This window comes from Rhopalosiphum padi, chromosome 3, assembly GCF_020882245.1.
Source record: "Rhopalosiphum padi isolate XX-2018 chromosome 3, ASM2088224v1, whole genome shotgun sequence".
Classification (NCBI taxonomy): domain Eukaryota; kingdom Metazoa; phylum Arthropoda; class Insecta; order Hemiptera; family Aphididae; genus Rhopalosiphum; species Rhopalosiphum padi.
In genome coordinates, this window is record NC_083599.1 from 49,139,887 (window position 1) to 49,164,888 (window position 25,002).

General features: G+C 24.5%; 1 protein-coding gene across 1 annotated transcript; it reads left to right on the top strand.

Moving 5' to 3' along the window:
* The first annotated feature begins 9,292 nt into the window (after positions 1-9,292).
* Positions 9,293-24,067, top strand: LOC132924409 (maestro heat-like repeat-containing protein family member 1). The gene is made up of 29 exons (XM_060988701.1): positions 9,293-10,011; positions 10,565-10,710; positions 10,909-11,100; positions 12,084-12,273; positions 12,591-12,727; positions 13,149-13,385; positions 13,447-13,525; positions 14,090-14,280; positions 14,344-14,463; positions 15,131-15,332; positions 15,972-16,163; positions 16,243-16,538; positions 16,778-17,050; positions 17,130-17,323; positions 17,436-17,581; positions 17,642-17,823; positions 17,901-18,128; positions 18,182-18,353; positions 18,693-18,828; positions 19,352-19,505; positions 20,122-20,309; positions 20,382-20,519; positions 21,004-21,118; positions 21,189-21,332; positions 21,466-21,654; positions 21,712-21,867; positions 22,596-22,730; positions 22,829-22,931; positions 23,011-24,067. The coding sequence occupies exons 1-29, from the start codon at positions 9,957-9,959 to the stop codon at positions 23,142-23,144; spliced, it is 4,824 nt and encodes a 1,607-aa protein (XP_060844684.1). The 5' UTR covers positions 9,293-9,956; the 3' UTR covers positions 23,145-24,067.
* Positions 24,068-25,002: the final 935 nt, after the last annotated feature.

Here is a 25,002-nt window from a genome sequence, read left to right on the forward strand (position 1 = left end):
CTTAAACGTACCCGCACGCACACGATTGCAATGCCATCGGTTATAATGTACATATTCAGAATTACGTCTGGACGACACTCCGGTGTCTGCCGGTCGTCCAGAGTCCAGACACTGCTCGTGTGTCCATATATATATGCGTACCCATATGCTCCTGGTATCTGAGGGAAACAAATTTAATGTTCGCATACGACAAAATATATTAGGAATTTTAAAATTGCAGTCTTAATAAAAATTATTTTTTTAAAAATAGAGAATTAAAAAAATTAATTAATTTTCTTCTTTTAATTAATTTTAGTAGGGGGTGCGATCGTCCCGTCGTCCAAGCCACGAGCCGCCACTGAGAATAGTAAAATGTAATATAGGTATACTAAGTGATTTTTTTAACAATAAATATTCTCATTATCTCAAAAAGAATTAATATTTTTTGAAATATTTATTTTATCTTTTGTTAAGTAATTGCAAAATAATGTTGTGAAAAAATATATGTATAGTATTTTATCGTTAACATTTTTTTAAGTTTTAGTCTTTTTTTAAATTATTTTAAATTTTGGCTTTCCAAAGCGAATATTTTTCTGAGAATTGACATATGTTATGTACCAAAACTGCATAGATAGTTAAGTTATAAGTTAAATTTATTAAAAGTTATAGCAAATTAACTGAACAATAGTGAAAAATGTAATTGAATTTCATAAACTAAAATATTTTTCAAGAAATTAAGTCTTCATTGTTAAAAATTCTTTTAGTGTATACATAGATTGAAAGAATGAAAAAATAAAAAAATAAAAAAACATATACTGAGTGTATACAAGGTTGTTGGTAAAAATATTTTAAAAAAAGCATTTCAAGAATAAAATGTAAGTGGGTAAGTATCTATTTAAAAAAAACTGATTTTGGTAAACAGCTTCGATCAGAATCATTTTTCAATTTTATATTGTTGACAAAGTAGTTATACTTATACATACATATATATATCAATATATCCGCCACAGTCAACAGAACACATAATGTAGCTATGTACTATTTCGATTCTGTACTTATTCAAATATAGTGTTACGGAAAACTATTATTACTATTGATATTTTATCAAAACATTGACAACGTGAAGTTAACCAGAAAAAATAACATTCTACAAGGAGATGATATTGTTGTAACTGGTAAGTTAAAAACTCTTGGAAGATCGCATGTAGATAATCACAATTCACAATTCAGGGGTACGTTTCAAATATAATTACTATTTTTAATACTATAAAACCGATAAAAACAAATAATCAGTAAATTTAAGTACTTTTACGACCTAATATGCTAATAATTTATTATATAACAAAAAACAATACAATACAGACTATTATTTCAAAACCCTATTTGATTTAGTTAGCTAGTTAACAAATTATTTATTTTTTCACGGAAAACGCCTTATAAGATCAACTATAATAATAATATAGACATATATAGTTAATAAGTATAACTAATGTATAAAATCAGAGGTATACAATGAATGACCTTATGCAGATCCACAGTTTTCGATCGATTTTCATGAAATTTTCGAAAGATTCACCAAGGTTCTTAGTGTCTAGCCCATAGGCTAATTTTTTTTACTTTCTTTTTACTTTTCAGTACAAAAATAATGAATTTAGTTGACTGACAAAAACCTATTATTATTTTATTTTATTAAATTGTTGCAATTGGTTACAAAATATAAAATAATTATTTCGTTTGGACCTACAGTGAAACCTCTAAGTACCGGACACCCTCGGTCGCTGAAATGTTGTCCGGTATTTATAGGGAGAAATATAATATTAGAAAAATAAAAATTTGAAACTATAATTAAAAAATGTATTAATTTATTTAGTTATTTATACATATACAATATATATTATATTTATATAGGTACATAGTAAATTGAATTTATTTTTATGTATTTTTAAAATTCTAAGGTAAAAAGATAAAAAATTAATAATATAAAAATTAAAACTAACATAATATATAAAAAAAAATCAGTTACTTTAGTTTAGATTGCTTTGTATTTTGACACGAGGTCATTTTGTATGTTAATGCATTTTATAATTCCACAAATACACGATAGAAATAATTAAAATCAAAATTAAAAATGCCATAAGTATCCGTTATTTAGAGATATCCGTTTAGGGAGGTTTCACTGTATATACCTAAACCTGTACAGTTTACATTTAAGATTAAGATGAGATTTATCTAAAGACGTAAAACGATTTTTGATTTTTTTTTACTACGATAAGTACAACTTATAACAAACCTTGTATTAAATTTTAAAGATTTTTTGGATAGCCAATTTTTTTTTATCGGCATTTTAAGAAAAAAAACTTAGAAAAGTCGAAAATTTCAATTGTCTGTAAGTAACTTAAAAAAGGTCAAAATATTTTGAAAATTCAATCGCAAATAGATAACCATAATATAAATATTTGGTGAAAATTTCAAGTATTTACAATGATTCGTTTTTGAGTTACAGCAAAATAAAAAAATCGATTTTGTCGAAAAATGGTTATGCGTAAAATTTCCCGTTTTTCCGTTATTTTTTCAGGGTTTTTCCCGACGCTTTTGAAAACGACTGGAAATTTTTTACTTTTGACCCCCCCCCCCCTCAAAGTACCAAATAGATGAATTTTCCTTTTCAAAGAGGGGCTGAAGTCAAAAATCGAATCATTATTACTACTCCAAAAAGTGATGACAGACACAAAAATAAAAAAAAACACACATCATTGTAAAATCAATACATTCATCACTCCGTTCAGAATCTAAAATCAGAATTTGAATTAACGAATTGTCTATTATTAAAGTGCAGGTAAGGTATATCCGCTCTGCTAAATAGTTGGAGTCAAGTTTATCTCGTAATTAAGTGATGAATGTATTGAATTTGAGTTCTATAATAAATAAATAATAATAATAATACAAATAAAAGATGTTTTTATTTCATATAATAAATAATCAGACAAATCTTTTTCATAATTTGCACACTGTTATTTTCTATTAAGACGATTGGAAGTTACAACTTTCGGGATTTTATATTTATAATTCTAATTTGGTTAAATTTTTATAGTAAACTCATATAACGACTGGCTACGCGCGGTAGTACAGTATATTATATTACAAATTACAATGTAACAATAGTAAGTACTTATATATTATTTTCTATATAATTAGTTAGATTTAAATGTTTATTCAACATTTCAATACATATTTTACCAAAGAATCAAGGATGTATTGGTAAACAATAGTTCAAGTAAGTATACCCCATATTTTTCAAAAATATATCTTAAAAACCTTTTTCTTACTGCGCTAAAAAATAATAAATTAATTAATAATTGACTATTGAGTCACCAAAAAAAAAAAAGCTATAATAATAATAAATTCACAAATTATCCGTGATATAATAAATGGATAATATAAATCAATTTTTATCCCCCGTAATTATTTTCAGTGGGCAATCAATATCCACATCATCTTTATTGATGATTACTATATATAGTATGGATTTCGAACTAAATATTTGAATATTATTAAATTGCTTTTATAACAACTTATAAAGAACCTTTTATTCGATTTTCAAACTTGTTGACCTAGAAATAATTTTTTTATCAATATTTATAATAATAGCTCAAATAAAGTGAAAATATTTAAAAAAATTATATTATACATAGAAAATACTAAGATAAATAATTTGATGACAATTTTAAGTTATTCGTTTTTGTGTTAAATATACCAATAATTTGTCTACCAGTATTGGTTTTGCGTAAAAATTATCGTTTTAAATTAATTTTTGTTGTTGTTTATTTATGGTAATTTCGAAAAGTAGTGGGAAATTTTTAATTTGAATTACCCCTCTTCAAGTACCAATTAGACCCAATTTTTCGGAAACCACATAAAAATTGAAAATCGAAGCATTTTACTGTCCTAAAAGCTAATGACAAACACAAAAAAAAACAGAAGAACTTTGTAAAATAAATACATTCATCAGTCCGCTCAGTATTTAGAATACAATTATTTAAAAAAGAATAAAATAATATATTCATTGCCCTCTATTAGTCTATTCACTATATATCTGGAGATAGGGCCATAGGGGTCACCAGAATAGTAGATGGTGAACCAACTGGACCATAACTTACACAGGAGACAACACAATACGATGATACCAATGTAACCAATGTAGACATGTAGTATAAGGTCATCATATAGATTTGGTTGCGTTCCATAAAAAAATTATACGCGAATTGCGTCCCACTATAATATACTGGTCAGTTAGTACAATTTTTGTTTTCGTTTTAAGGGGTTCTTATATACTTATAAAAGTCCTGAGCTTTAATATTATATTGCAAGATATAGTAAACGTGATATTATATAATAAATTAATAAACATGGATGGATTTGGTTTCCCAAATAATGTATATCCAACACAAAGTGAAAAACTACCAAAATTTTCAACAAAATCAGATAAAAAATTGAATGGAAATAAAATAAAACTGTAGGTTCTTGTAGTATTGTGAAGCAATAATCATTGCAACACCTAAAAATGTTTTGGTATTGCAAGTGCTGTACACACATTGCAACACCCCAATTTACATCATTGTAAGTACCTACGTTTATATGATTCATTGCAAATTATTGTTTTTATCATCTTTACTGCTATAAAAAATAAATAGGGCAGTTATGATACACACACACACACATATCATCGTTGTGAAATCACGAAAATGGACGTTTGGTTGCAGTGCCATTTAGACGCAATCGTTTTGAATGTTTTGATGCTAAGGAATTTGCCAATTTGGATACCAAACAATTGCCTAAAAATTGAAATAACTCAAGCTATATATATAAAGCTATACAAATGAAAAATTATAATTGTATGTTAGATTGCTTCAACCGAAAAACTTTAACTTTTGCCTTAATTAATGCATGTTCTGAATGTTCCATTGCGAGTAGAATATATGAGTATGTCATTTAAAACTGTCATTTATTTTTGAATTCCTGTATTGATCATAATTTTACATTCAATTTTATTCTCGAAATCTTATATCAAATCAGCTTAAGCTTCGACAATTATTTAGGTTGTCGGAACCCAATTTAACAAATAAAATATAATTACAAATCTATTTTCGGTCCTCAAGATTTACGGGTCAGCTATCTCATTCCCAATTAATTTTTATATTTTAAAATAGCAAGCAATAATAATATAATATAGCGTACCTGACACCTACTGGACAACCAGGCCAACGCGTGCCGCGTGGGTTTCTGCCAATTAGAATTATATCTATATGTAGTGAATAGTGATACTTGATGGTAACTATCTAATTTTTGATCACAAATATAAATAATAAACCAGATTTCCAACTTATGATAGTTTAAGTCAAAAACTCGCCATTTTGTGGGAATTGTGGATTTTATCCTATCATAAATAAAATATGATGTGTACCTATATAAATAGTTATATACACTTATATGATTAACAATACTCTAATTATCACAGAGATGATGGTAATCACAGTTTCATAAATTTCAAAAGTAAGCATATTACTATGCAATTAGCAATCTAGTTTATTATCTATATCTGTATTTTTGATTAACGTTAATATTTTAAAATAGTAAGACAAATTATGATTGTTATATTTCACAACCAATTTATTACCTATGAATGTTCGATATTTTGAAATTAATGAAATGGATACTTATGAAGAACATTGTATTGTATGTTCAACCCTTAGCTATTGAAATTAGAAAATTATAAGATTTTTATCTACAATATAATTTACAAATTTTAGCGATTTTGACAAGTGTTGTCAAAATTTGATCTTCAAATACTTACAAAAAAAATTATGCTTATGATGTATTTTAATTGCAGTCACGTAAAATGTATACTAAGAATCGAGGGAATTTATATTATATTTTCATGTTTTATGATTCAGAAAAATTATCTACATTGAAAAAAATATGTAAAATTTAAATGTGTCTAAATAGCTCAAAATTGAAAAAAATGAAGTATTATAACTGCTCCAAAAGGTAATGACACAAAAAAAAAAATATTATAAGAAGCTATTGAGGTGAAGTATGCACTTATTATCTACTAATAATTAATGTAAATTGTAAAAATAAGTAAAAATTTTTAATTAAATAAATGATACAAAAAAAAAAACAATATAACTAAAAATTAAATTAAATTTTAAAACACAAGATATAAAAACACTAACCTAATTCATTATATAAATAATTATAATATCATATTATACATTGATTAATGATTTCACTGATCTCAGTATATATTACAAATTTATAAGATTATATTGATAGTTAATATTACCATTAACAATATTTCTCACATAAATATTGGAAAAAGACAAAAGTTAAAAATTATAAGACCCAGATATAAGTATAATAAAAATAGTTTTCTTTTATAAATTTGTAATTTCGACAGAAATTTGTCAGAAAGAAAAAAAGGGGAGTGGGTAAAATGAATCGCGGACGAAAAGTCCGGGACCAAAAAGTCCGTTTTAAAAACAATTAAACAAAAAGTCCGGATTCAGTTTTTATAGTCGGACGAAAAGTCCGAAAAAACAAAATATTTTTATAATTAATATTTATTTTAAAAATTTAAATATGTTGGTACACATATATTATTATATTTTCGTATAACTAGCAAAAATATAATGGAAATCCACAATAGTTAGGTGCCTATAATAATGACAAATTTATATTTTTTTATTATATAATAATTATATACTATTTTTTTTTTAGTTTTAATTTAGTTGACGTGTTTATAAATAAAATAAAATTCATTGTTTGTGGATATGTATTTAGTTACAAGTACATTTTGGTATTATTGTTCCTAAGATATCGCGTGTGATTGTATGTTAATATTTTTAAATACATGTATCTACGTACCTATTAAAATTAATTAAAATTAATAATAAATTTTATAATTATAAATGAAAATAAGAAAATAGAAAAAATATAATAATACATATAATATAATGTGTATAATATTATGTCTACAAACATTTTTAATTTTTTTAAATAAATATTAATTACATAAAATATTTTGTATTTACGGACTTTTTGTCTGACTATAAAAACTGAATCCGGACTTTTTGACCGATTACCGGGTAAAATACCCAAAAATATTTTTATAGTATTATTATGTCAGAACTGTATTTAATCTGAATAATATGTACACCGATAGTAAAACATTAAACGATAGATATATTTCATAAGTAATTTATTTTGTTCCAAAAATATAATAATACAACGATTATATTAAGGATAAACTATATACGTTTCAGCGCCACTATTTTCAAACAATTTATCTATTCATGTTTGTATCATTTTCAGGCATAATATTTTCGAATAAAATATTTTTTGTGTTTTATTTTCTTATCAAATAATGAAATTTTTTTTTTATTATTATTAATATTATATATTTTTTTATTTCGGATAAAATACTTTTTTATCAAAGTATTTATGGATATTTTGTAAGTCAACGAAAAATTATAAATAAATACATTATACATAATTATATAATTATAAAATAAAATAATTTTATTTAAGATCAACATTGGTATTTTTGGATAGTTATTAAAGTAACACATTAAACCCTTTAAAATTAAAAGAGAAAGACTCATAATGACATTGTTTGTTTTTAAAATACGAATTAAAATTCATTCAGAATTCAGAACAGTTTTTGAATTAATATAAATATTTAATATATACATAAAATATTATAATATAAACATGTATAATTGGAATATTATAGGATAGAATATACCTATGAACAAATCGTATTAAAAAAATTTAATATGTTTTGATCTCACTAGGTATTTAGTATTTACTATTAGACTATTACTATAAATATATAAAAAAGTTCTATTATATTATAAATAAAAAAGTGTTATTGAAGAATATTATTACTTATTAGTTATTAGTTTATTAGTTATATAAACATCTGAAAAAAATACCTATTTTATATTTATAACAATATTAGTCACCCCCATTAGAGTTTTTTAAATAGTGTATCGTGTACCGTGTATCTATAATCTATTTCTATATCATCATCACTAACTAAAGACTAAATTGGTTAATAACTACTGGTTATACAGTATAACTTATATTAATATATAGGGGTATTCCCATAGGGTATACTACATATACGCCGTATATTCTCAAGATTTTTTTACAATATTATGGGTAGGTATACTGCATATTGTATTGTATTAAATGTTTATATATTGGTATTTGATGACAGTATGCTCTCAAAAAAATAAATGAGAACAACTCTGTTAATATAATAAATATCCAAATGTTTGTACTACACACAGCTCCGAATCAACCAAACTAAATAAAATATCAATACTCTAAAAACTAGCACCAGTAGCACCAATATTTGTGGACTTTTTCAATCAATAACGCAAAATATAAATTAAATAATAATGTTTATAAATGTATTATTTCATAACTGTAAACAAAATTAGTGTTTTTAATTTACACGAAAAAAAAATCGATTTAATTTAGGCACTCTAATATACTCGTATTTTATTGAATATAACATAATATTATATCATGTAAGTAGTAGGTAGGTATCTAGATGAATGTTTTTCCGATTACATAATACGCACACCGTGTGTGCGCGTGCGTGTTTGATACCCTCTGATGTGTGTAAAATACGGTATATACATACCTAAACGATTTAATTTCCCGGAATATTGAACTCGAATGTAATTTACGTAACAAAGTACAAACGAATGACTGATAATGTAAATATTAATAAAAAAAAACTACATTTATACGTGATCGCGCGTAGGTGGCAAGGTGGCTTATTAGTTATTAGTTATTTACTATACGCTGATAGCTGACACAGACATACAACGACGACGATAACAATAATAAATTATTATTATTATTATTATTATTATTATTATTGTTGTAGTGGTGTGCACGTGAAGACAACTTTATACTTTATAGGTTTCCCACGCCCGACGCCTACGTCCAACCCGTATGTCGTATATTATTATTACGTTGTGACGGTATCGATATAAGTTTTGTTGATTTGGTGCACGATATTCGGTTTATTACGCAGAAACTGTTGAAAAATAATATTCTTGCGCGACAGTAATACATTTCGGTGCCACACCGTATGTAACATTATTCTATAAAGAAATCCTGTAATACAGACAATACAGTTATTAATATTGACATTGTACGTCATATATTATTATATTATTATTGTTGACCGGTTATCACGACGACGCGCGACAAGTGGCCGGCCCCGTGCGTGTCCTTATCATAAAGTGTCATAAAACGAAAAATAAAAAACAGTCGTATTATACAACTCGTATCACGGATCGTGCGAGATAGTGGCGTGAAACAGTGTACTATAGACACGCGTATTATCATCGTTTCCGACTCGTAGTTGGCGTGTTACGCAATCCGTTGCGGCTTTGTCGAACTGAACGGAATCTTCGCGGTTTCGCACGCGCGAAAAGTCGCCGAACAAGCGAAAACCCTTTGCCCATTTTTAAACCGTCACCATTACCGCGACGGTGATCGTCCGGGAAATATCCGTAGGCGTGCGCCGCCGTAGTCGTTTCGGGCGGAAAAGCTCGGAGAAACCGTACGCGCGGGCTCGGCTGCGGCGGTGTCGTCGGACGACCGGGCACAAGCGCGCGCGTGCGTAACGATTTATGTTTCCCGCCGTCGGTGGCCGCCCGATACAGTCGTCGTCGAGACGACACCGCGCCGCCGTACGTCTGTCGACTCTGCCGTCTCGCCGCGTACGCGACACTCGCACCCGGCGGCAGTAGTGAGCGGTCCTCCTCGACAGTTTTCCCGTCTGCCAGTCTAAGGGACGGGCGCGTGCCGCGCTGCGTTTTTCATTTCGCTTACACGTCGCCCTCGCCGTCTCTTGTCGCGCACTCGTTTCGTCCGTGACATTCGCGCTCGCCATGGAAGAGACACCTCAGAACGACGTCGGCGTAGACCGAAACCCCAGCATGCAGAGTGAGTCGTCCAACGTCAACATCACTGTAGGCATCTAGCAATCTCCTACATCCATGATTTAGGTATCGTTCTTAAAATTATCCCCTGCCTGCCTGGTCGTAAGCGCTTGCCAAGCCGGGTTGTCTTTGTGTCGGTGGAATTTTGAAATGCTGCCGATGTCAGCCTGCCTCATAAGATTGGCGATTTCTTTAACGTTTACTCACAAATCAAGTCGTCAGACATTTCGAACGTTTCCAATGTGTTTTTGGTTTATTGAGCATCAATGACTGTTTTCCACGCCGATTGCATCCAGATGGTTTTTTTTTTCCAATCTAATTCAATTTTTTCTGAACCTACCCAGAATATTTTTACTGCCCCCTTAGAGTCAAGAAAAAGAGTAGTTTTTGATATATATTTTTACACTTGGTGTACGATTGCTAGGTGTCGTAATGATTTAAGATATTATTGCACTACCATAAAGACATTGATATTTTCTCATTGTTTTCTTGGGATTTATTGATATTTTATTTGTTAAAAGATTTTCATAGTTGATTATAATTTGTAATAATATTAGGTACTATTGACCGTTTACTCCATATGATAACTGAAGAAAGAGATGAAATGGTATTGAATTCAGTTTTTGCGTCTCTTGAAACCTTATCAAAATCTCACTCCACACAAATTGTTCAAAATATGATACATTTTAAACTTCAAAATTCGGTAATTATGGTATTTGCTTAAATATATAGTTGTAAAATTAATTAATTAAATTTTATATTGTATTAAAATTTTTTATTAAGTTATAAAATAATAATTTAACAAGTTTATTAATGTACTGTTAAATGTATTAATTCAATAATTTAAATACCATGAGAATGTGAATGTATTATTGATATTTGTTGTTGGTATTATTTCCAGTTGAGTATTGTTGAATCTAAAAGTTTACTATCTGCTATGAAACAACTTTGTGAAAACCACTATGATGATTTTGATGTGGAGCTTACAAATAATTTGGTTCAATTTGCCACTAATGAAATGTTTAAATCCTCAGACTCTCAGTTTCCAGCATCAGATATGTTGATCATATTAGGCCGTGGAAGATCTGATCAGGTAAAATTTGTGGATAGAATATGATTGTGTGTGATGCTTATAATCAACACTTTTTTTTTATAACACAATTAGTTAAATTTATTTTATTTTTATATAGTATTGACAATTTCAAAATAAAAATAAATTTATAAAGCAACAAATTGTGCAGAAAGTTGCATAAAATTACACAACAACCAATTTTATAGTGCTCACATGCCAACACAAGAAGTAATAATAGTCAAATCTTATTAACTTAAATTACAAAAAAAAATAAAAATAAATTTAACTAATGTATTTTCAAGTTATATACCTCAAATACAACTTATAAATATTTCAAAAGGCAAGATACAAAAACAAAAATGTACTTAATCCCAAAACCTATATCTATATTAAATGATTATCCAATTTAAAATGTAATCAAATTTCAATTGAATTATATACCAAATATAAAATTCACAAAAATATTTTAATATATACATATATATTATGTATCTTCCTTTAAAACTATATATTCTAAGGAAAATATTTAATTTTTATCACAATTTTAAATCATTTTCCATTTTATTTTTTATTATTATTATTTTACAAATGTTTAATTATAATATAATGAGTTTGATTGTTGTATGAAATAAAAACTAATTCATCAGTGATTAATTTGTTATTTGTCATTTATAATATACAATTTCGTTTCCAAAAAAGTAAAACCATACACGATCAGTTTCTACCCATACAGTGTTCTATGGTTCTACCAAATGTGTATTCTACTGTTATTACTTATCTTAATATATTGTGTCATATTCTATCTACAATGAACATGTAACCATTTTATACATTTGAAATAGTTAGCTTATATTGTACTATTATCAAAACATATAAATCTAGTAGATTGAAGCAGACTTTTAGTACAATTCTAAATATAAACTAATTTGTAGAGCCATTGCATGTTACATTCTTATTGTGGAAAAAGTATAATCAATTAATAATATTGGATTTTCTGTTTTTAGATTATACAAAACCTTATGTCTCATTTAAAAGAAGGCATTCCTCCACATCCTTCTATTATATATTCTTTGGGACATCTTGCTTCAAATCACCCTCTTAAGTTTGTTAACTTTGTTGATCCATTCTTATCAGCTATTTGCTCGATTTTACTTCTGACCAAGTCAGATGCACTGCGTAAAATTTATGGCACAGGTTTGTAATATTAATATTTATTAATCAAATTTTATATATTGTATGTTATACTATAGGATTAAGGGATTGCAAAGTATACATTTAAATATATTTGGGGTTGTTAGAAAGTTGCCATAATGACCAATATACTTTATTATTCAAGTGGTCATTTTGAACTTATTAATTTATTTTCATGTATACTTAATACTTTTTTGAAATTATCACAATTTAAGATTGAATATGAATATCATAAATTGTTACTAAATTAAAATTGTTTAATTTAATCTAACATTAATAATAGAACTTAAATTTTATCCATAATATTTATTTTATTTTAGCGATTGGTCAGGTTTGTGCATCTGTTATTGAATGTGAACCATCAGATATAGATGCAATTAAACAAAATTTGTCACCTAAATTAGAAGAAATATACAAAATTATAAATGATGTTTGGTTAATTTCCAAGGATATAAAGGTCAATATTAAACTTTTTTTCTTACTTTATGTAATAAATATATTTTTTTATAGACTGTAGATGAGTTTTTCTTAATTTTATTGAAATGTATATATGTTCAGAGCACATTTAGAGTCTAATATATTTAGACGTAAAGCATTATTTATCAGTTTAAATAAAGTATAGATGTTATCATAAATCTTATTTCATTATTGTGTATTGCTTATAATTGAGTTTAAATTATATAATTTTATATGATTTAATGTGATCAATGATAAGTAATAGTAATACACAAAACTTTCAAAAATACTCTTTTAAATGTTTGATGTTATTTTTTTCTGTACAATTTATAGATTAAAAAAAGTCATAGTTTTAATTATAATTTTCTATATTATTCAAATGTTTAATCCATAAAAAATGTATTTTTTATATTTATTTACAGCTGATTGAAAATATTCTTGAAGCATTAAGCTCAATTGTTATGCTAATGAGTACTGAAACATTAAATAGAGATTGTATAGTAATTTTGACAAATATACTAAGCTTGTATAAAAAATGTTTATCAATTGGTATGTCTCGGTATTGGGTTTCACAGTACTTGGCAAGTTTTTTATCTGTCATATCAGAAATCATGCTAGAACCAGTAATAGATAATCTTTTTTCAATACTACATGAAATGGTAAATATAGTCATTTTGAAGTTATAAGTAATTATTAAACTAAAAACGATTCTATTTGCAGGTTATTGTAATGCCAGATTACGATTTTCCAATGTCCATTAAAAATCATTCCGAAGTTTTAAGATGTTATACTTATTTAGGTATTATTTTATCTTGTTGTTTGATAAATTAGTGAACAATTATAATTTTTATCTTATTATATTAATAATATATATACATGCATAGTTAAACATTTAATCAATAATATTTTCATGTTTTAATACTATTTTCTGATAATAATTCTTAATATTTTATATTATATTAAAATGATGAAATTTATTGTTAAATAAATAAATTATACACCTCAATATTTCAATTATAATAATAAGTATAAGAACTTCTTATAATGTTATTATAAAAGAATATAAATACCCAAAACATGCATTTATTCTATTGATATAATAAAACTAAACCTTAAATTCTTTTTTTTTTTAAACACGTTACAAACTAGTTTTAAGATAATAAAAGAATAATAAACTAAACATTTTATTATTTTTTTACATTCTTACATAACAGTAGTTATTACATTAAAACTATAAATCAATAAATTATAAACAAATACTTTCAACAAAAAAAATTTTATATGTCAAAAATAAAATAAATTAATTTTTCAAACAATGCTGTATAATATTGATTGATTGGTTTAACATAATTTTATAATTTAGGTAAACATTTTGGTGACAAAATATGTGAACTGATATTACGAGATCTTCGATCTAATTCAGAGCAAGGAAGAATGGGCGCTTTATTAATAGCATCACATTTATTAAATGCTTCTAATCAGAGTATTAAAGTTAAATCTTCAGAAATTATTCCAATTTTGTATGATCTGCTGAAAAACAATAGCTCATTTCAGGTATTTATTAAAAATTACATAATGATAATTAAATTTAATAATAAAATAAATAATTAATTTCAGATGAAGAACTTATTAGTAAAAATTTTTATATGCTTTGCATATCAAGGACATTTAACTGAAAAGGATGATTATTTTATTGAGTTTTTGATTAAAAATATTTGTTATTATGGTCCATCAAATGTAAGTTAATTTATTTAGTATTATCATATTTCACCTTATTATTATTTTAAAAATGAATTATACATACCATCTATAAAATGTATTATTAAAGTAGTCTAATATTTTTTTCCAATATGTATATTTAAATTTGAGATTTATATTATTATTATCTAGTATTTTGATTATAATATATTTGAATTATTAATTAATATCTTATTGAGCGTTAAATCGTGATAAGAAGTCTTACATAAATTAATTAACATAAAATAATATGGATATAAAGACTATTTATAGATAATTCAATTTTACCTTAAAGTAAAGTCATTTTTATATCATAAAGACTACCTTCTCTGTTGACGCTATCACAGGTTTTATTAAAGTCTATAAATATTTACCACATATTCTGCTAATATTGTACCTCTTTTCAATTATTTGACTTATTATGGATAATTGGTCTATGATTCAGCCCTCCAGAAAACAGATTGAAACAACTCTTTGAATACGAGACAATGCAGTTTTATAATACTTTAAGAAAATCTAAAATACGAGGTTCAAAAGCGATATCCATCTATGTGTTATGTTCTATAGATTTAAAATACATACAAATTAAAAAATATTGTTTATAAGAAAATCTAAATTATTAATTTCCATACATTTTATAGTTAAATATGATATTATATTGTTTTAGAATAAATATTCTTCTGATAATGATGGGATCTTAATAAAACAAACTTGTGAAGATGCAATATATATTCTTTGTACATCTATAGAACCAGTGCAAGTATTATGTTGGAATAAGTTATTAACATTTTTACAAAGTAATGAATATGAAAATGCTGTACCATCAATTACACGGTCATTGGCACATATGGCTACCAAATCACATTTAAGTAAGTAAGCTAATTATTAATTAATATAATTAGGAAATCTGTATTGAATGTTTAGTATAATATTTGTCTTTACTAGTTCTGTACAAGTATCATTTTGAATTCTTAAATTTTTCCTTATAATTATTTGTTATCTATATAATATTAAAATAATTTGAAAATCTGTATTAGATATTTTGCTGTTATTTTTAACAAAATCAAATTTTAGCAAATAGCATATACTACAGTATTTATATACTTATTATCAATGTCGTGTTTGACAGGATTATTATCTAAAAGTGTAGTAGAAATGCAATATAAAATTGTTAATTTTCCAATGCAATACATTAAATGGTAATTCTTTAAATTATTAATATCATAAATAATTATCTTAATGTATCTAATAATATCTACATATTAGGTATAATAGTTTATGAGACGATACTTTTTTAAATTATTTAGGTTCATACAATTTCTTAAATTTATAAACTAAGCTTTTAATTATTTATTAATATGATTAACTATTTAATCATTATGTGAATTGTATTTAAAATTGGATTTTTGAAAAATGTATGTAAAATTATAAGAAAACAAAGAGTTAAAAATTATTAAGTTAATTTTATTTGAATGTATATAATAACTTAAATATAATTTTAATTCCAGGATCCATAAGGTTTGAAAAAGAGCACAATTTAATAGTTGTGAGATGTCTTTTCTTGTTATGTCAACCATTCAAAGATAACAGGGGCAGTTATGTTGTCAACTTTCTATTAAATTATGGTTTTCATGACTTATCAGACAACGAAAAAGAGTTTTGGACAAAACACGCTGAGATGTTGACAAACTTTCTGGATTGTATGTATAAAATATTATAATATTTGATATATAAATAATAAAACTGTTTTATTAAATAATGTTTAATTTTATTAAACAGCTGCAACTGAAAAAAGTGAAAAAGAATGGGAAGTTGTTTTATTAAGTAGACTCAGCATCATATTAGATGAATGTACACTTAACAAACATTGGTGCTTAGCATTAGTTGGACAACTATTTGATGAGTTAATAAAAATCACTGAAAATAATAAAGTATTCTCTTCGGATATGTTTTTAATGGTTAAAATAATATCATACATTGCGGCTTACTTTGATTCTGAAGAATTATTGCTCACAAAAAAACTATTATATTTCATTTTTCAAACTCTATTAAAAATGTCATTTGAAAATAGTCATGTAAGTGTAATTTATCTATATTAGTGATTATTTGCCAACATTACTTATATAATTATACATTTTTCTTTTATTGTTTAAATTATTATTTTTGAATGGTATAATAACTTGTTTTCTGAAAAAAGTTAATAAACTAATAATCAAAATATTTAAATTAAATAAATGTATTTAAATCACTTATAATTATTTTACATTTTACTATTACCATTTCTTAAAATTTTAATTTTATATTTATTTAATAGGAATTTTCTAGAGCTATTGGTGTTTTAAGCCAAGCTCACACTGGAATAGTGCTGAACAAATTATTAGAATTTACCAAATCTGAATTAACCAAACAGCCAAACAAATTTTTAGTCCTCATTAGGGACAAAGGCAATGAAGTGAATAGAGATAAAATCCGATCTGCAATTTCTATTATTATACCTGATGTTGTGAAAAATGGAAAACTTCAAAGTGTTATTTATAGCATGTATGATATTGTTATATTGATTACTCACCAAATTACTTTAACAAAGGTATATATTTCTTTTTACTAATTTTCTTTAAAAATAATGTATTGTAATTCAATTTATTTTTTATTTATTTTACTTGCAGAATTTGGAAACTAAAAAATCACTAGTAGAGTGTCTTCAAGTCTTAGCAGATGTTATGAGTAATGTTGAGATCAGTGACACTATTCCAAATTTAGCAATTATTCGTGATACGGTCATTAAAAACTTAGTACATCAAATTTTAAACTCAAATTTACTATCAGATTATATATATTATCAAGTTTTGGCATCTTATATGTAAGATTTTTTTATATTTATTTAATATTATTGATATACCTAATTTTTGATATTGATTTAAAGGTGAAATCAAACTATATTATGTTTTATTTTTCATGCAATTCATTAACAGTAAACCAGTCCCACACATTGAACCTATAGATTTAAGTACAAGATCATACATTATAACAAAATGTGTTGAAAAGATATTTGTACTCTCATCATCGGAGATTGTAGACACTGAAGGCCCACGGACAATATTAACATTAGGACATCTATGTAAGGATTAATTATTCTTTTTAGATTTAATTTTAAATATAATTATAATTTGGGTTTTAGGTAAAATTCTTGATCAATTGCTTATAATCAGAAGTGGATCCTTTGAAGTAGTTGATGAAATTGTTTTAATACTAGACCCGTACATAGTATCACAAAAGAAACACCAACGATTTATTGCTGTTTATTTACTGCAAAATGTTTTGAATTGCTATTATAGCCATAGTAATTCTCAATTAACAAAAGTATTTATTAATTAATAATTATATGATATATGATTGTAATGTATCAAGTTAATAAAACTTAAATATGTTTATCTTAGCTGCCTATCTGTTTGAATTCATCGGCACCTTTATTTGCAAAGATGTGTGTGCGTATTGCCGAGCCTGATCTAAAGATAAGACTTAATGTTTTTAAATGTTTGGATATTTTACTTAAAATAACTGCTGTATATAAAGGGACTTTTACTGAAAGTTATATAAATGAATCTGAATTTATGGATAAAATATTATACAGCAATAAACCCGAATCATGTAGTAAACTTTTGGAGGTATTATAAAACTAATGTATTATATATATATTTTTCAATCGAGAATTTTTTAGGCCATACAAAAAATATTAAAACCATCAGATTTACCAGTGTTTTGTAAATTATTAATTGATGGCTTAAACGACCATGAAGAAAAATGCCAATTCAAAACTAGTGAAATATTAAATATATTATTCCCAATTGTTGCTCAACAACTTAATCAGAAGGCTTGCAATGAAATTTTAAGTACGATATTATACTAAGTGTTATGTATTTGTTATTTTTTTTTCATTTAACATGTAAATTTATTATTTTTGGTTATTTTTCTTATCTCTAAAAGAATATTTTAAACATTTTAGTAACATGTGTACTGTTTGAAAATGTTTGTTATATTAGGTAGAAATTTAAATCATAATATACAGGGTGATTCTTTTATCATAAAACACTCTTATTTACTAGTACATACTTTTTGAAATAATGAGTGTTTTATAATAAAAGAATCACCCTATATATCAGCTATGCTAAATCTTGTGTGTCAAATAACATATATGTAAATATGTTAAGTACAATTGTTTTTTTTTACAGATTGTTTAGTTAAAGAGCTTGAAAACTCTAATGATATCATTAAGGCAAATAATATAAAAGCATTGATTACTTTTGGAAAGTTTATTCAAGCTGATTTTATTGAATTACTTATTAATCAAAGCCTGCCATTTAATTCGTAAGTTTATCTACTTTTAGTGTTATTAAAGTTATTTGTTAATCAGTATTAATTATAATTTATTTAAATATTGTTTCAAATTAACATTACTACATATGTATATTGTATATGATTCAACTCTTATCATATACATCTCTGTTTTACCTATCCTAGTAGTATCCGTGTACGAAATAACTAATAATATTAAGTTACAAACAAGATACTTATCAAATTTATTTAGTTATATTTTTCCAACTTGATTGAATAATTTAGGATTGTTTTTTAAAATAGGTAGAGCTATTTATTTGTTAGTATTTAAATATTTATAAGAATTATTTTTTTTTATATACTTCATTTTTGTTGTATAATTTTTTTATAGTTATTTATTATTAATTATTGCAAAGTATACTTTATAATAAAAAATATTCAGGTACAAAATCAAATTATATGTGTGTATTAACATTTTTTTTTTAAATATTTTTATCTTTTAATTTAGTATAACTTATTTACTTATATTGGATAATTTAATACTTATTTATTTCAGGACTGTATGTGCCATTTGGCAATCTTTAGGGAAAGATCAAATGTGCTCTCAGATTATAGATACACTTATAGAATTTATCACATTAACACCATTATATGATACAAGTACAAAACAGTTCCTAAATAAACCAATTGCTTCACTAATTCCTATTTCAGTGAGTATTATTTTTTAATTTTTTAATAGATTTGTATTTTGAATTATCAAAATTATGTATCATTTTAATATTTTATCTTCTTATGTTTTATATTGTATATATAACTTAATTACTACTATATTAATTAAAATAATTTGATAAAAAATATCTATATAAATACTATTTATAAATCGGTCTGATATTGTTGTGCATCACTAATATTTAATTCATAATTATTAATAATATTGGAATATTTCTATACGCTTTAAGCTATTTTATTATTATGTGTCTCAATCCTGCTTTCACAGTATTTTGTGATGAGGTAAAATAAATAGATAAGATAGAAATTGTGGTACAAACTATTTAGAAATAATAAATGGATTTTTATTAAAACCTTTAACAAAAAAAAAATGTAATGACCTTTTTTTTTATATTTCTAACAAAATATTTACGATAATATCCAAAATGATCTAAAAATCCCTTTGATAGGTAAAAGAACCTAAAAATTATATTTACATAAAAAATGTTAATCAATATTAATTTTTGTACTTAATACCTTTACTGCACATATCTATTTCTTTAAAATGTTGTGTTACTGTTATAATTAAGTATTATATAATGTTTATATTTTTTTCAGGCACTTAGTGGTTTGAATGAAATTTTAAAACAAATTTCTTATGATTCAGCCATTAACTCATTTCCAAAACTTTTTAATATTATATTTTTGACTTTCTCTGCATTGATTGATGTTGGCTCACCCATAAGAGGAACTAATAAGAATTTATTTGTGTCTTTTAAAGAAGCATATGATATTAATCCTGCCAAGTAATATATACTTGCATACCTATATTGTAACTGCTTTTGATTTTATTAATATTAAATTTTAATTTGTTTTAGAATTGCTCATAAAACATTATATCATTTATTTAAATCTATTAAATTAGAAGAATGTTCCAATCACATAATGCAAGCAGGAAATTGCATGGATTCAACAGTTGATATAATAATGCATAAATTAGGACCATGCATAATTAAGTAATTTTTTAATTAACCTAAAATAATATTTCAATATTAAGTTTATATTTAAAAATATAATTGATAGATGTATCTTAATGTAAAATTATTATAATATTAAAAACTTTTTTAAAATTAATTACTCTTGGAATGTAATAATATAAATTATAAAATATATGTTTATATTTATCATTTTTGCAATTAATAGGTCAGTTACCTTACTATAATTGACAGTAATTGTAAAAAATAAAGTATCTTTTTATAAGAAATCAAAAATTAATACGTGCTTCCTTTACTATTATTCACAATTATTTATCTATAAATTATCGATTTTATTATTCCTAAACATTATTATATTTATATTTATTTTTATATTAAAATAATATAAAATAAAAGTTATTTAAATAATTATTATTTAAAATATTTTAAAATGTCTTACCAAACATACAAATTAAAGTATAACTTTTTACTAATTTATTTATTTATTTATTCTGTTTAATTGTAGAGGTCTAGTTGAAACTCATTCAGAATTGATCTCAAACATTATAAATAATTTTGACCAAAATTTAAGCAACACACTAGAATGTCAACGAATTGCAATTGTAATATTGTGTTTATGTGTAAGTATATTAATAGTTAATAGTTATATATATTTGAAAAAAAATGTATTATATAAATATTTATTTTTAGTGTACAGAAACTGTAACATCTGATGTTAAATATACAACAAATTTAATAAACATTTTTTTAAAGTGTTTAAACGATACTTCATATGATATAAAAAAGTACTGTTTAAAAGGTCTTACAGTAATTTGTCAACACCAGCAGATTTTGGTAAAGTTAAAGAACAAATTTCTAATTTTAATTTCATTTTCTAATTAATATGATTTTTTCATAATTGTATTAGTCTTATGATAAATATCTATTTAATTTATTATTTATTTTTATTTTTATATTTATTCTTTAGTCTGAAAATCAGTCTCAATATATACTTGATGCATTAATGGAAGGTCTCGAAGAATATCAAACACTACAGAGTGATGTTACATTAGAAGCATTGCGTGGTCTTATATCATTAGTTCCTCATTTATCATTAGATAAGTTTGAAAAACATTACACGACATTAACATTTCGTATAAAACAATTTTTTGAGAATGTAAGTAATTTGATAATAAATATATAGAACCCATGTATAATATTTATAATTTTACAGGAAAATAATGAGATGCGTTACACATCCATAAGGCTTTATGGTGAGTTGTGTTCAAAAACTAAAGAATTTAACATTCATGTGGATATGTCATTACACCATACCAATATGGTGACTTTTCTATTGCATTTGTGTGAAAATGATACAAATATTGTCAAGGTTAGTATTTACTGAGAAAATATATTTTATATTTTAAATGTTAAGTATCAACTTTTTGTTTAAAATTTGGTGTTTATTTATTATTTATGTTATGGATATGGATAATTATTATGTAATATTATTAATCTTATTAATGATAATAAGTTTTCTCCTTTTTTTTAATTTCAATCCTCAGATTGGTTTATAGCTTTTTTCCATTCACTTTTATCGTATTTATATACTTATACTTATATGTTTTTATATTATATTTCTATTAGTGTTAATCTTGAATGTGGTTCTTACCTTCAATGGTCTCTTCCAATAAAAATGACCTAGATGTCTGATTATATATCCATTTTATCTTCATTCTTCTTATCAAATAGGTTCAAGAATCTTCTTTTAATATTCTATTTAGTAATTATTCATTTTCTAGTTCATCATTTTGTAGCACTATATTTAAACCCTAAATCTTTTTTATTCTTTTATTCATATCGTCCAAGTTTCCTATTATGCGACAGTTTTACTACTTTTTAGAAATAAAATTGTTCTAAACTTTGTCATTAGGGCTTTGGTTTTTAAATTAATACTGTGATGGATTATACATAATTTTTACTATTTACTTATTCATTTAATATTTTATCTAAAACTAAAATTTCTATTTATCATTTACATTTTTTAATGTATTGTATGAATCATAATAATATGATAATACTGTTTTTATTAAAGGTTTTTATAAATTTGATTTATAGGCCTGTAAATTTTCATTGAAAAAAATAAGCATCTTATTACATTCTGAAAAAATGATAACTATGACCCACAATCATTTGATTGAAGAAGGAAGATTGAAGTATACGGAATTTATCACTCAAATGTGTAAAATTATGGTTTGTATTATTTATTGTGTACAATAATTTTAAAACAATATTTTATATGACGTAGCTAATTAGTCAAAAATTATTATACTTAAAACTTTTGTTGACAGACTGATGAATTTTTATCTTACGTTACCATTTATACTATGGTTGGAATATCTTATTCAAAAAGTATTTTCCCTGACGTAAGGGCCAATGCAGCATTATTTGTTGGTATGAATAACTATAATGTCAAGCTTTTGTTTAGTTTATTACTTAAATAATAATATGTTTTATATTTATTCATTTTCAGGTTCATTGTATAAAGCAAATCCAAATAAGTCTTCTTTTGAATTGATATCAAGTAAAATGTTAAGTCTCACAGTTGATCCAAATCCTAAAGTTCGTACTAGTGCTGTTGCTTGCCTCGGAAAACTTTACGAGTAAATAATTTTAGCATAATAAATGTCAAATTTTTTTCTTGATTTTCTATTTCTATTTAAATTATGTTATCTTTTTTAAATAGTTAAAGTAGTTTCAATCATAGTCAATTTAAGTAGTAGTCCAAATAGTAAAATATATTCACTATTTAAATGTATTTAAGTTTTTTTAAAAGCTATTGTTGTTTTAAAATATTTTATGTGTTAATGGTTGTGTAATTTTTTTAAATGTTTATCCTACAAAATCTATAGACATACATCTGTTACTGATTATGGAGTTAGTCGTATAAAGTTGAATAACACTTTTTTATTGTGATTATTGTGTTTAAAAATTAAATATGTATAATATAAAGTACCAATAACAATACATGGTGAATCTTTTATCTCAAATAATATATCACGGGAAACATCCCTATATTTTACATTTTTAAACATTTTATCACATTAAACATTTTCCATAAAAATAATAATTGTGTTAACAATTTCATCTTGGTTTTAAATAATTATACTTTATATTATATGAATATATGTCAAATTATTCAAAACTTTTCTTTTGTAATTTAAAACAATAAATACAATTATATTATTGTTGTTATGAAAATAAAATGTTGATTTAGTTTTATTTTTACAAAAAAAAATAGTACAAATTGCTTTAAAAGAATCACTATGTATAACAAACCTATTCCATTTTTATCAAATAATGTTTTGCAAATCACATACCTAATATTTGTTTGAAATGCATCTATGTTGTTTTTTTTAATGTTTTATTCTTACCTCGAGAATTATACATTTAGTGTTGCCATATTCTGGAGGAAAAAATATTATGTATATATTGTACACCTAAAGTGTAATTCTCAGACTAAAAAATACCCATGTGTGCATATATTTATGTAATAATAAAATTAAAAAATAATGAATGTGCAAAAAGAATGTGTTTTTGATTTACCTTATTCAATGAAATATTTAAAAATAACTCATTTCAAGTAAAAATACTACAATATACTAACACTAAAAAAAACAATACACCAAGTTTATCAAAAACTCCCGACACAAAAATGAAAAATGAATACAAGTTAAACATAAATTATGAAAATTATATTGATAAAAAATATTTTAAGATTTACTCATGTTTTAATACTTTAAAATAAATGTTTTACGGTTCTTGTAACGTAAACATTAGCAAATATATATAAAAATTAAATCATAAGTTATTTCATTCATCAGGGCTTTTTGTTACACTATAATATATAAAATGAAACAATATCAATGTTAAAGCAATAAATATTTATCATTTATAAGAAAAGTTATATTTTTTATTTAATATATTGTTTATTATCAAATGTTAATTAAAATATTTAAAAAATAAAAAATAGGTATATTGATCTTCAGTATAATGGCTTATTAAAACTTTTTAAAATGCATAATAAATTACGTATATTATCTATATGTATATTACTCGTTTATAAATAATCAGTTTTATCATTTATGAGTGACATAAATAATTTAACATAGAACCTTTAAAAGGACGCCTGCGTGTGTTGTCTCTGTCATATATCATAGTAAATTTGTGTTCAGCAAAACACATTTTGTGAAGTTACCTTTAATATTAGAGTAAATTTACCTATTATCAAATTTAAAGGTAAGAATATTATCTAGAAATTGACATATGCTTTTATTGATATATCATTTTAAAGTTGTTATATTTTACATAGCTGTAACTCATTTTAAAATAATAATATTATTAAAACCATATGCCATTGTCTAGATAATATTCTTACCTTTAAATTTGATCATAGGTAAATTTACTCTAATATTAAAGGTAACATCACAAAATGTGTTTTGCTAAACGCAGTAGATTGAAGTGT

Bases quoted from the DNA above. Each gene is read 5' to 3' on its own strand.
- LOC132924409 (XM_060988701.1), top strand. From the start codon at position 9,957: ATGGAAGAGACACCTCAGAACGACGTCGGCGTAGACCGAAACCCCAGC. The intron at 10,711-10,908 runs GTAATTATGGTA...TATTATTTCCAG, and splicing joins ATTTTAAACTTCAAAATTCG to TTGAGTATTGTTGAATCTAA. The intron at 16,539-16,777 runs GTAAGTGTAATT...TTTATTTAATAG, and splicing joins TGTCATTTGAAAATAGTCAT to GAATTTTCTAGAGCTATTGG.